A 12,912-nucleotide genomic window follows, 5' to 3' on the forward strand; every position below is an offset into this window, starting at 1 on the left:
GCATGAGAATCACTCTTAACTTCTACAAATGAAAGGTCACAGGCACTAAACATCCTTAGACTGCTACAGACTAAATGTCTGTATCTCAACATTCCTATGTTGACACATACCCCCTAGAATGGTGGTCTTGGGGGGGTGGGTTGGGGAGGGGAGATGAGGCCAGGGTCTTCATGAACGGGATTTGTGCCCTTCTAAGAGGGAGCCCAGAGAGCTTCCTCGTGAAGACACAGTGAGAAAGGTCATCTATGCACCAAGGCATAGCCTTTGCCAGACACCTAATCTGCTAGAGACTTGAGCTTGGACTTCCGGCTTCCAGAACTATAACAAATAAACATGTATTGTTTATAAACCACTCAAGTCTGCAGGATTTTGTTACAGGAGCCCGAGCAGATTGAGGTACAGACTTACTGCTATTTAGAATTAACAACTCGCACACGGTATCCCTGGGTTGCCAGTTTATTTTAAAAAAACAACGCCCCAGTTACCAAATCTTCTTCCTTGTCCATCATTTTTCTTAACAGAAGTAGCTATGAAAAATTCGGGGGGACATATTATCTTTGCAGACGGACACATTTGCAGAGGATTTATGAATAATGATGATTCCAGAGCTCCTCGTTTCACTCCTGAATCAGGCAAAGGGCAAATGACACTGTAAGAACATATTTTGTTCATGACAATATCATAATACAACATTGAATTATTCCAGTGCAGTGGTTGTAATTAAGTTCACAATAGAATATTCGCAGCCCCAACCCTAGACACACTAAAACCACCCAGCTGCTTACAAACGTGGGGAATCCAGGCAAGCAGCTGCTGTCTGAAGAGCGAAAACCAGAATCGGTAAGGCTTTGCTGGAAGTGAGTCTTGGCACCAACAGCCCCCTGCTGCTTGGGGAGGCCCTGGGCCACCCTCACTTTGAGTCTTGGTCTTTCTTTTCATCCAAAAGGGCAGAGCGGATCCCCAGCTTTTTCAGTTCTTCGACCAGGTCCCCATTCTGATGCATCTGTAGCAGGATGTCACAGCCCCCCACGAACTCGCCGTTGAGGTACACCTGTGGGATGGTGGGCCAGTTGGAATAGTCCTTAATACCTACGGGGAAAGAACATTTAGGTATCATTTAAGTGATCCAAGCTGAACTTTTCACAGCAGAATACATTTTCTACTCCCTGCTAGAACACCTGGTGTCCCTCCCTTGCTTCCCCCATCCTTGGGGGACATGTCTGCCACAGGAGTAGAAGCCTTAGTCAACTGGATCACTGCTTGAACCCCACCTGTCCCGATTACAAACTGTGAGGCCTCATACCAGTGACTCGACTATCCACCTGTTTCCACTCCCACCTCACAAGGCTTTCATGAGTATCGGGTATGTGAGGCTCTCAAACGATGCCTGACATGCCATCAACAGGGACGCATGGTGGAGAAACCGGACTGCTGATTGGGAGTCACACAAGATGGACAAAGCCACCTTCTCGACTCATCTGCCAGTCATGGATTTCGTGAAACAACACTATGACTTCATTTCCAAATGGACTTAACATGGGTCCATCATGTAAGTTGGCCAAATGAGGCAGTCCCCACCTTACGCTTCTAGTGCCTGTCTGGGCTGGGGAATGCCATCAAGATGGTGAGTCACTGAGTTTTATGCTTAATCATTCTTTTGCCCAGAGAAAAATCTCTTTCGACACCCTCAGATAGGCTCTCCATGGAGCAGGTTAATTTGGCTCAGCACAGAACTCGTGGTGACTGAGTCAAAGCAAGGAAAGGTCCGAAACTCGGTTTAAGTCCCTGTCCTGGGTGCAGACCCACGGGTGCGAGAGACACCCCCCACTCCGCCCCCCGTTCTCAAGAGCGAACAGCAGACAAGAAACCAACCAGCATGTATGTGATCAGTCCTGTGTGCAAAAGGCTCTGAACACACAGAGATGAGGCCCCTCCTAGGACAGTGCAGCCATGTGATTATTCTGTTCCGTTCTGGACCACGAGGCTGATGGGGCTTCACAAAACAGTAGGAAGAAGGTGTGGTTTCAATTTTAAGACAAAAGATTATTCTTTCCTCACATTCTTCACACTATTCTACTCCTTTCTACAGATGAGATACACTTTTAAAAATACATCCATCCATAAAATACCTGTTAGTCCTATTAAGAACAGAGGATGATCAAAATCATGACGTGATAATTACTCACTATGGATCATATTTGATATTTTTATACTTCTATAAGTAAGCAATTATTTTTAAATGGTCACAAGGAGCAGACAAAACAAAACAGAAGAGTCAACAGATTCTTCAAACACAATACAATACTATGCAAAATAAAAATTACTCAAGTGGTGGTTTTCATGTAAACAAACTAAAAATACAAAAACTATCCTATCATTTACTATCAAACATTTATTTTCCAAAGAAAATCACCAATTTCATTTATTTCACAAGTCCTAAGATATGATGTGTTTTTTCTCTTTTAAAAGTCACTATCTTCTAAAAAAACTACGGCAAATTTGCTCTAAACCACAACACTAGACAAGGCCCCTCACTGGGGGCTTTATCTTTCTCCTCCAGACTTCCCTAATGGAGAAAGGGTTACATTTCAAAGGCCCAAAACAGCACACTTTTTTTGGGGGGGAACTTTTTTTTTTGAGTTATGATTGACATACATTTTATTTCAGGTATACAACATAGTAATTCGGTATTTGTATATATTACAAAATGATCATCACCACAGTAAGTCTAGTTAACATCTGTCGCCGAATGCACTTACAAGGGTTTCTTCTTATGAGAACTTTTGAGATCTCTTCTCTTAAAAGCTTTCAAGTATGCAATACAGTATTATTAACTACAGTCACAATGCTGTACGTTACACCCTCAAATCTTTTTCTACTTTTATGTGACTGAGGGTGAGGGTGGGGATTAAAACACGTTTAAAGTAAATATGAATTTCTTTTAATTCTTTGGAACAGTCTTAAATATCTTCTATACTGTGTACGTGAACCATCTGTGTGCATGATTTTATATCTGTTGTTTTTTTCAGCTAGTGACATATTGTGTTAAGCCTTCCAAGACAATGAATATCTACTGATACTTTCAGTGAGTGCCTACAATTTTTGAAACACACCAAAAATGAAAATAAATTGGGCATCTGAGGTCTACCCCAAGTCACCTACAACCAATCCTAAAAAGCAGTTTTTTAAAAATCAAATCTGGGAATGTGTGGGTGGCTCAGTGGTTAAGCATCTGCCTTTAGCTCAGGGTATGATCCTAGAGTCCCAGGATGGAGTCCCGCATGGAGCTCCCTGCAGAGAGCCTGCTTCTCCCTCTGCCTGTGTCTCTGTCTCTCTCTTATGTTTCTCATGGATAAATAAAATCTTTTAAAAAATAAAATTAAAAAATTAAAAAATAAAAATAAAATCTGTACTAAGTAAAAGAATAATTTGCTCTCATCAATCATGTGGGTAGTACCACATTCAATCAAAGCTTGAGGCTTGCCTCGTTCATTAAACTTCCTATTGCTGCAGATCACATGTCCAGTCTAGGGGGAAGAGGACATGCCACCAGAATCAACTGTTACCATTAAAACTACTAAACAAGTGGGCTTTCCAACCATCCTGGAACATGTGACACACGCAGTCACATGTGAGGGAGATGGACTCCTTCCAAACCCCAGGGCTATGCTACCTTGCCTAATAACTTATATTGCAAGAACTCAGAAGAACCCCGCCTTTGAGTGCAGGATAGCATTGTGACAGTGGCTAAGGTGCCTACTGGCTGGCAGTGTATCAAAATTAAATGTGCCGGCTTCTTTGGTTTTAGGGTAAGTGTTACAGGCAGTTGATATCAAGGCCTTAAAAAAATACTGCTTTCCATTTTTTTAAAAAGTCTGATTAGAGGGGATCCCTGGGATCAGCTCAGCTGTTTAATGTCTGCCTTCGGCCCAGGACGTGATTCTAGAGTCCTGGGATCAAGTCACACGTCAGGCTCTCTGCATGGAGCCTGCTTCTCCCTCTGCCTGTGTCTGTGTCTGTGTGTCTCTCTCTCTCTCTCTCTCTGTCTCTCATGAATAAATAAATAAAAGCTTAAAAAAAAAAAAAAGTCTGATTACAGGTTTAAATATTTAAACAGATACCCAACTGATTCCTGTAGCATGAAGCAAGTTAACTTCCAATAATAAAAGACATAAGTTGAAATTGAATCCCATCAATTCACAATTGTCTAAATAAGGCTAACGTCTCTTACTTTTTAATCTTCAAAAACTGCAATATACAGTGACAGCTCTTAGAAATTTCACTCCAAACAAGTCAAAATCAAAGAGAAACTCTTGAAAATTAGGAAATCATATCCAAGAATGGATGTTAATGGAATCATATTTCACAGATGATAGACAAAAATGATTCAATTTGGGACCAAAAAAAAAAAAACCACTGACTGCCAACAGAGTGACACTAGGGGTTGGGAGTTAGGAAGGAAGTGATCTTGCAAAATCAGTGCTACATATACCTACTGCCCCACCAGAAGAAAATTAATATTCCAAAGCATCAAACCAGAGTGGGGGAAAAAAAGTACTAGAAAGTTCCCTTCCGGAATTTTCAGAAGGGACTTTTCAAAATTCATCACATTCTAGAACATCAGACTTTGTTCCTGGTTTGGAGAACAAATTTTAAGAGCACCAGAGTTTTCTTTCTTCCTACTAGATTTTCACCATAGGAGCTTTGGAGTCTGATGCAGATTAATTCTGCCTTGGGCAAGTCACCTGGCCTCCTGTCTTCCTGAGAATGATGTCAGCGCATCTTCCTACCTGAGAGAATGACGCCAGCACCACATGAGATCATCTGGGCTGAGAGCAAGAGTGAGGCAGACCCTCAACAGGCCGGTGACAGAGGGAACAGAGCACTCACTGGCTTAACGTGAGCCGAATGTGGCTGCCAGGTTGGAAATGCAGCCTCAGGTCAATCTGCTCATCTTACTTAGCCTCAGTTTCCCTCCCTGCGAAGTGGGAATAACTCTACGCCTCAAGGATTTATTATCAGGATAAAATGAGATGTAACTGGTGACAGGATTCAATTTCCACAGTTCCAGGTACAAGGTGGATGTTCTCTCCACGGTGATGTCCCCTATGCCGCCCTTCAGCCAGCCTTCTCTGAGAAATACACACAACTGGGAAAAACATAAGAAAGCTATCAATCCTGCTGAGCAGCATAAAAACACTCATTTGCTGAAAACACTGCATTTCATACCCTTTAAGGGTTTTACACACATAGCCTCACTTTGCACAAATCCTGCAACACGTGCATAATTATCTCTGTTTTAAAGATGAAGAAACCAAGGCTCAGGGGTGTTATTTAACCAAGGTCACAGTGCTGGTAGATGGTGGAGCCTGGATTTCCATCCAGGTTTCTGGGAGTCCGAAGGCCAGGTTCTAGATCAGCAGAGGTGCCCTCTGGCTTGTGGCTGGCGTGTCACACCTGCCCATGAACTATACTTGCACTACATGTGTATCCGCCTTACATGGGACTGTTTCGCCACCTCTAACATCTGTGGACACCAATGGCATTGTGCCATAATTACATTTTTTGCAACTTACTTCATGAGTAAACATTGTATTCTTTGTGAGAGTCATATGGAATACATCTAGCTCTAATTCAACTACAATTTAGTTTTCTAGGACCTGACAACACTACGGTTTGTTTATCCGGGCTAATAGACCTAGATCTTCTCTTGCCAATTTTTCAGTATTACAAAAGCAGTGCTTTGATGAATATCCTTCCATCTGTCTTGTAACTCAAATGCGGGGGTCTTCCTCTCTGGATAAAAGGATGGCAACTATGGTCTTTGGGCCAACTGTGGCCCACTTCCTGTTTTTGTAAATAACGTTTTAGTGGGACTCAAGCCACACCCATCTGTTTACATACCATCCCTGACTGTTTTCATGCCACAACGGCAGAGTGGAGTGTGTGCAAGGGAGACGCCGGGGTCCACACAGATTGAAGTGTCTACTCTCTGGCCCTCTACGAAGGTGGCCTGCCAACTCCCACTCCAGACTGTATACCCAGGCCTGAAGCAGCTGGGTCTTCAGCTATGCTCACCTTCAACTTGACCTGGTACTGAAAGTTACTCCTCCACAGTTAGTACCAATGTATACTCTCATCTGCAGCATATAACAGGAACACCAAACACGCCCAGACACACCATTTAACTTTTTCAAGTGTCACAAATTTGTTCCTGTTGCCTTAAACTCCCTGATACTGAAAAGGCGGAGCATATTTTCAAATGCCTAATAAACATTCAACAATAGGATAATGGCTATTCATTCCACAGACACAACATCTGATTCAAGGAATACAATGGTGATCTGTGCAGGCAAAAATTTAAGAGTGTTTATGTTTTCAATAGCATGGAACAGAGTTTACAACATAACAAATATAAGTAGTGTTTATTTACCCATTAAAACAATCAGTGAGGGGTGCCTGGGTGGCTCAGTGGGGTAAGCGTCTGACTCCTGGGTTTCAGCTCAGGTCAGGATCTCAGGGTTGCAAAATCGAGCTCCGAGTCGAGCTCCAAACTCAGCACAGAGTCTGCTTGAGATTCTCCGGCTCTCCCTCACCACCTCCCGCTACTCATGCACACATGCTCTCTATCAAAATAAATAAAATCTTAAAAAAAAAATCACCGAAAGTTGCTCTACATAAGCAACATACAGGGTACTTAGGCAGCTGCATAAGACATATTGCCTGCTCTGAGGAGGGCAAAATACTATGCACAGATATGTATGATCTGAAAGGTGGTTAAAAGAAAAAAAAAGAAAAAGATTAGAAACTAGATCCAAATGTTGACAATGGTGTATACGGAATTACAGGTAATTTCTTTTCTTTATTACTTTCAGCGTTTCCAAGTTTCTTTAATGAGCGTGATACGTTTACAACAGAAAATGAAAGATATTCTTTGTGAAGACAAGGATTAGGATATGCTGAAATCTTTCTACTGGGACCCAGAGGTACTACCTTCCGTGTGTATTCCAGATAAACAGGAGAAATAAAAGACCTGAGGAAGACCTCATAGTCTTCTTTGTTCTCTGGGTCACAGGCTGAGACCTCTCTGGACCAATATTCCGGGACCTGGCGCCCAGAAGAGGAAGACAGCAACTGTCTGTGTTCTTCAGGCTTTGGGCCCTTTGTAAAGCTCTGGCACAAGGAAAAGGAAAGGCAATTTTGCAGGAGCCCCTCTCCAGTTACAAGCAGTGACCTTGGGTCTGGGAAAGGTGCAGAGATGTACCGTTGGCTAGCAAAAGCATCAGGCCGCCTGTCAGCTTCTCTTGGTAAAACTCAAAAGTGCAGAAAGCAAAGAGATGAAGAGTCTTCACGTTTTATAAAGTCTCACCCTGGCTAAACTCATCCCCACTGTGGGAATGTGCTCACACTACCCTGCCCCAGTCTGAAGTTTAAGACTTGCATGCATGTTTACTTTTCTAAGCAACAAAAGAGGTGTACTTTTTATGTTCAGTAGATATGCAACCCGTTTATTTTTACAAAGATAACAATCTGGTATGAAACAAACTGGGCATGAAAATGATGAAACTCAATGCTCAAGAAATTTAAGACCTAAACTCCTACTGCAGTTGTCTGAACACCTGAACGTGAGGCTGTAAGGCAGATGCATGAAATATAAGACAGGAACCTAAGTGCTATGCGTAAATCTTCTTATTTCTGCTCCGACTTTATTCTTATATTCCAGTATACCTCATCTCCAGTTATATTAAGTGGGGGAACATGGGGCTTCTGGATGGCTTAGTCAGTTGAGCGTCCAACTCTTGATTTCGGCTCAGGTCACAATCTCAGGGTCATGGGATGGAGCCCTGTGTGGGGCTTCCCGATCAGCAGGGAGTCTGCTTGAGATTCTCTCTCCCTCTCCCTCTGCACCCTCTCCTGTGTGCGTGCTGCCCCGCGCTCTCTCTAAAATAAATTAATGGTTAAAAAGAAAAAAGATTGGTGTTGTGAGTTGAGCTGTGTCCCCCCTAAAGATATGTTCAAGTCCTAATTTCTCTCCCTCCACTCCTCCCCCTTGTGCTCGCACTCTCTAAAATAAATAAATCCTAAAAAAAAAAAAAAAGAAAAGAAAATAAGATAAAAATAAGCAGAACAGAAACCACAAACCAAAGATCCCCAAAACCGTGCACTAAGCAAGCTATCAATGACACGACTTGTTTATTAACAGCCATACTAGCCATTTGTAGGGAACCCGTCTGAGGACCCGGTTGAAAGAGTGCAGAGTAGCTTCTCCTATCTTATCTCTGAAGCAGAGCAGCCACTGCTAGGTGAAGGCTGCAGCACCCTCCTTAAAAAACACCCCAGGGCCTAGCAAAGGGTGGTGTTCTAGCAGGAAAACAAGGATCCGGAGCCCAATACAGGGCAGTTATCACGTAGAGCTGGTAATGTTAATCTCCCTTCACTCCTCCTAGTTTCCACCCACGAAAACCAGGACTTTCCCAGGGATTAATCTGGGAGGAAAAAAAAAAAAAAAAACTCTGAAGACCTTAAAGTCCAAATGATAAAACAACTACCATTCTGTGTGCCAGATAAAATGGTGGGCACTTTCTAAAATGTTCTACTCTCTCTTTTTCTCCTCCTAAAGTCGTCAAGTTTGGTTTCGGTATCTTCCTATTAGCAAAAGGGGAAAATGCAATCGTGCGACTTAAGGTTGCAGAGCTGACTGACCGCAGTGGGATTCCAGCTCAAAGCCTTTCCACCACATCAGCCTGTCCCATCAAGGAGGAAGGACCTTGGTCAACCATTTCAACTTCGGAATAGCGGTCCTAAGTACATAATAACGAAATGCAGAACTCTATTGTAGAATAATAACAGGGAACCTGGTGCCTTAAAACTGTTTTTAGAACACTGTAACTAAAGAATAGCAGCAGGCTCAGGGAGATGCCAGGCCTCTGTCCCTGGAGGTTTCTAACTGGCATGCAGGATACTAAGCCACCTCCAGGAGGTGCAGGCACAGCCGCCTCATTTCTCCACCAGCTCTGATCAAGGACCCTAGCCAACCAAGGGGCAGATCCACCCACTCCTCTACCCTTTTTCTCCTCCCCCACTGGGATAAAGAGCAGAATGCACGTAGGGTTCCTGGCATGCTGCTCAGCAGCAGAAGAGGTACTCATTAGCTGTGGAGGCCTCCCCTCCTTCCCCTGAGCCAGCGAAAAGCCATGAGACCTGCTGCATCTGCTCCCACACCCTGTCTGGCCACTATTGCCTGCAGCTCCAAGCCTGAGTTAGCTGGGACCTCGGGGTCGTTTCCCCATGCTGCTGCTCCCCACGAGCCTCTCCCAACCCTAACCCCCCCAAAACCCCGCCCTGCCTGCAAAATTTCAAAAACCTGAGCTCATGCCTTTGTCTCCCACAGCAAGCGATCGCAACTAAGACCAGCCCCAGAGCTGGGTCCACCCCCTCCTTGCAGCAACAACCCCAAGCCTCAGGCACCAGGTGAGTCAGTGACCCCGCCGGCCTGTGACAAGAGCGACTCCGGCCTTCCCTCGCTACCACCGACAGCACCAGCCCCTCATCCACGAGGCCGGTCAGCATCCTCAGCGTGTCCCCCAAGGCGCCTGGACCTCCTGGTGTTGTGTCCCCCCCCCCCCCCGCGGGGCACACTCTCCCCGGACCGGGCCTGAGCGGTCTCAGCCATCTCTCGGTGCAGCCTGGGGGCCGGTGAAGCGCTGGGGCCTCCGAACGCCCAGGCCGGCAGGTGTGCCAGGTGCGCGGATCAGCCCCCGGGCCGGGTGGGCCGTGCCCCCGCCCGACCCCGACCCCGCGCCCGCGCCCGCGCCGCGCCCCGGCGGGCCCTGACCTTGCCGGAGCTGGGGGTCGTCCAGCACGTTGTAGGCCGCGTAGTCGCGGACGCCGTGCAGCCGCAGGATCTGCACCACGGCGTTGCTGAAGCCGCACTGGGGCTGCTCCGGGGTCCCCTTGAGGAAGACCACCACCTTGTCCTTCTTCACCAGCGCGTCCAGCTGCGCCGCCGAGCGGCCCCCGCCGTCGCCGCCCGAGCCCGCCGCCCGCACGCCCGGGGCCCGCAGGCCGCCGCCCGCGCCGCGCCCCCAGCGGAGCAGCGCCGCCGCCGCCCGGCTCAGGGACCCGCTCATCGCCGCCGCGCTCCGCCGCCCGAGACCTCGGCTCGCCCCCGCGCACCCCGGGGAGCCTTCCCAGGGCCCGCCCCCCGGAGCACCCCATTGGGCCGCCTCCGAGCTCCTCCCCGTGATTGGGCAACGCTAGCCCGCACTTCCTGGAGCCTACCAATCAGGGGGCTCATCCGGCCTCCCGACAACGTGGGGGCGGCCCTTAAACCCGAGCCGCATCCTGCGGCCTCACTATTGGCCGCCGGCCATCGCGTTGTCAGCTGATTGGACACAGCGGGTGTCCGTCAGGGTCACGCCGGGCACGCAGGGGCGGAACGCGACGGAAGGCGACTTCCCTCCGGGGCGCAGGCGGGCCTGCCGGGAGGCTCCGGGGCGGCTGCCTGTCTCCCGAGGCCGGACGGGCTCCGAGGATCGCCGGGAAGGAGGCACTTCCAGGCGGAGGTTCCGGTTCCGGTTCCGGTTCCGTTGCCGTGGCAGCGCGGTAAGCGGGCGCGGGGTCCCGGCCTCCGCAGGGGTGGGGGCGGGGCGGCCCTCTGCAGCCTCGGCCTGCGCCCCGGGTGGCCGCGCGGGGCCTGGAGCGGGGTCGGGATGCGGGTCGCGGAGGGTCGCGGCTCCCGCGGGAGGCGGGCGGACGCACGGTCTGCAGTCCTGGCGCGGCGCTGGGTGGCTGGTACCCGGGGGCACACCGGACTCGCAGAAAGAGCATCCCCCGGAGGAAGCTGAGGCATGGCTGCCCCGAGGCCAGCGGCTCTATGTGCAATTTTCCTCCGATAGCTGTACCCGGTGCTGTTGCCACGGTGATGATGACTGTGCCCAGTGTCGTTATCTATCGACCAACAGTAGAGAAGCTCTGCAGTCAAGATATTGTTCAGCAGACGGAGTGCTTTCTGTTGGACACTAAGCGCTGCTACAAGTCAGTTTTACAAAGTGGGGGGGGGGGCACCCGGGTGTCTCAGCGGCTGAGCATCTGCCTTGGGCCCCGGGCGTGACCCCGGGGTCCTGGGATCGAGTCCTGCGTCGGGCTCCCTTGCATGGAGCTTGCTTCTTGCTCCCTCTGCCCCTCTCTCTCTCTCTCTTTCTCTCTCTCTCTCTCTCTCTCTGTGTCTATCGCGAATAACTAAAATCTTTAGGGATTTTGAAGAGTGTTTTAAAAATTGTGGCTGGAGGTGACCTGCTTCTGTTTTTGGAGCTTCTCCGGCTTAAAATCAGAAAAGCGCCCTCCCCCCCCCCCCTGCCCCGGGGGTTCCGTTAGCAAGTCACTGTTCAGCACAAGACTCCAACCTTAGTAAATTGAGAATAAACTCAAGACTCGCAAGTGCTCCTCGGCGACACATTTATTGCATCCTCTCCTGTATGATAGATTTCTTGTATCTTTCTTGTATCATAGCATCCTGTTGATGCTATGGATGTGGGATGGTTTTCTGATGGAGGACCGTACATTGATCGGCTTTTTTTTTTTTTTTTTTTTATTCATTCATGATAGAGAGAGAGAGAGGCAGAGACACAGGCAGAGGGAGAAGCAGGCTCCGTGCAGGGAGCCCAACACGGGACTCGATCCCAGGTCTCCAGGATCGCACCCCGGACCAAAGGGTCCAAACCGCTGAGCCACCCAGGGATCCCCCATTGATCGGCTTCTTAAAGAATCTTTTTTTTTCTCCCTCCCTCCCTCACCCCCCCCCCACCAGATTCATGGATTCAAGGTAAATCCGAGCAACACGCACCACGAGCACAAATAATATAGGAAATGGGGGTGCTGAAGTCCAGGTGTTGTTGCAGAAGAGCAGCATCTGGTGTACTTACCGTAGAGAATATATGATTTCCCAAACCGCCCAACTTCTCCTCGGTAAGTTTGGGTTTGCTTGTTTGTTTGCTTTTAATAAATGCTGATAATTTGTTCCTGAAAAATCTAAAACTGTCCATTGCCTCCTCTAAACTCCTCTGTTTTTGTGTTCACTGGGATAGAGAGACGAGCTCGCAAGACTTAGATTCCGAAAAGGCGGAGACGTGCGACAGTGAGTAACCGTGGCTTGGAAGCAGAGTCGGCTTTCTTGGTTGACATTTTATTAAACTGAGGACAGAGCTGTGGTTAAAGATTACGAGTAACCCTGACCAGAGAGAATACAGAGCCTGTTTTTTCGAACTCTACAGTAAGTAGAGTTGCTGCATGCAGTAGAGTGTAAGAACATAGGTGACACCTCAGGATATGGGAAAGCACATTGCTGCTCTTTCAGGACACGCAGTGGGGCAGCTTTGATAGCATGATCAAGGGCAGGAAGACGAATCAGGTAGCTAGCCCAAGGAAATTAAAACAGTGGGTCTCAATTTCAAGCTTTTAGTAAAGTAACCAAAAATATAAAACATTACATATGTGGGGGATGCCTGGGTGACTCAGTGGTTGAGCATCTGCCTTCGGTTCAGGGCATGATCCCAGGGTTCTGGGATCGAGTCCCACGTCGGGTTCGCTGCATGGAGCCTGCTTCTCCCTCTGCCTCTGTCTCTCTCTGTGTGTCTCTCGTGAATAAAGAAGATCTTTAAAAAAAGAAATATTACGTATGTGGAATGTATTCCTTTCTGTTTTTGACTTAAAACCTCTCTTGGAGTATTGGCACCAAACATCACTGATTTAGAGCATGTGGGTGGCTCAGTCTGTTAAGTGTCTCTAGATTTCTGCTCAGGTCATGATCTCAGGGTCACGAGACTGAGCCCCGAGTTGGGCTCCACTTGGAGTCGGCCTGAGATTCCCTCTCTCCTCCTCTGTCTGCCCGTCCCCCTGATCATGGCACACTCT

At 48.0% G+C, this 12,912-nt stretch overlaps 1 protein-coding gene, 1 long non-coding RNA gene and 1 other non-coding gene across 3 annotated transcripts; 2 read left to right on the forward strand and 1 right to left on the reverse strand.

Annotated features, from left to right (window-relative positions):
- Positions 1–442: 442 nt before the first annotated feature.
- Positions 443–10,150, reverse strand: GLRX5 (glutaredoxin 5). Its single transcript, XM_041760003.1, has 2 exons — positions 9,836–10,150; positions 443–1,089 (listed from the first exon to the last, which is right to left on the reverse strand). The coding sequence occupies exons 1-2, from the start codon at positions 10,128–10,130 to the stop codon at positions 911–913; spliced, it is 474 nt and encodes a 157-aa protein (XP_041615937.1). The 5' UTR covers positions 10,131–10,150; the 3' UTR covers positions 443–910.
- A 136-nt stretch (positions 10,151–10,286) lies between these two features.
- On the forward strand, positions 10,287–12,591 carry LOC121493764. The gene is made up of 4 exons (XR_005988548.1): positions 10,287–10,605; positions 10,899–11,037; positions 11,810–11,967; positions 12,087–12,591. It is a non-coding gene; the product is annotated as an uncharacterized LOC121493764 (long non-coding RNA).
- On the forward strand, positions 10,762–11,039 carry LOC121494095. Its single transcript, XR_005988732.1, has one exon.
- Positions 12,592–12,912: the final 321 nt, after the last annotated feature.

Source organism: Vulpes lagopus, chromosome 6 (genome assembly GCF_018345385.1).
Source record: "Vulpes lagopus strain Blue_001 chromosome 6, ASM1834538v1, whole genome shotgun sequence".
NCBI lineage: Eukaryota > Metazoa > Chordata > Mammalia > Carnivora > Canidae > Vulpes > Vulpes lagopus.

Bases quoted from the DNA above. Each gene is read 5' to 3' on its own strand.
- GLRX5 (XM_041760003.1), bottom strand. From the start codon at position 10,130: ATGAGCGGGTCCCTGAGCCGGGCGGCGGCGGCGCTGCTCCGCTGGGGG. The intron at 1,090-9,835 runs GTCAGGGCCCGC...CTTTCCCCGTAG, and splicing joins CGACCCCCAGCTCCGGCAAG to GTATTAAGGACTATTCCAAC.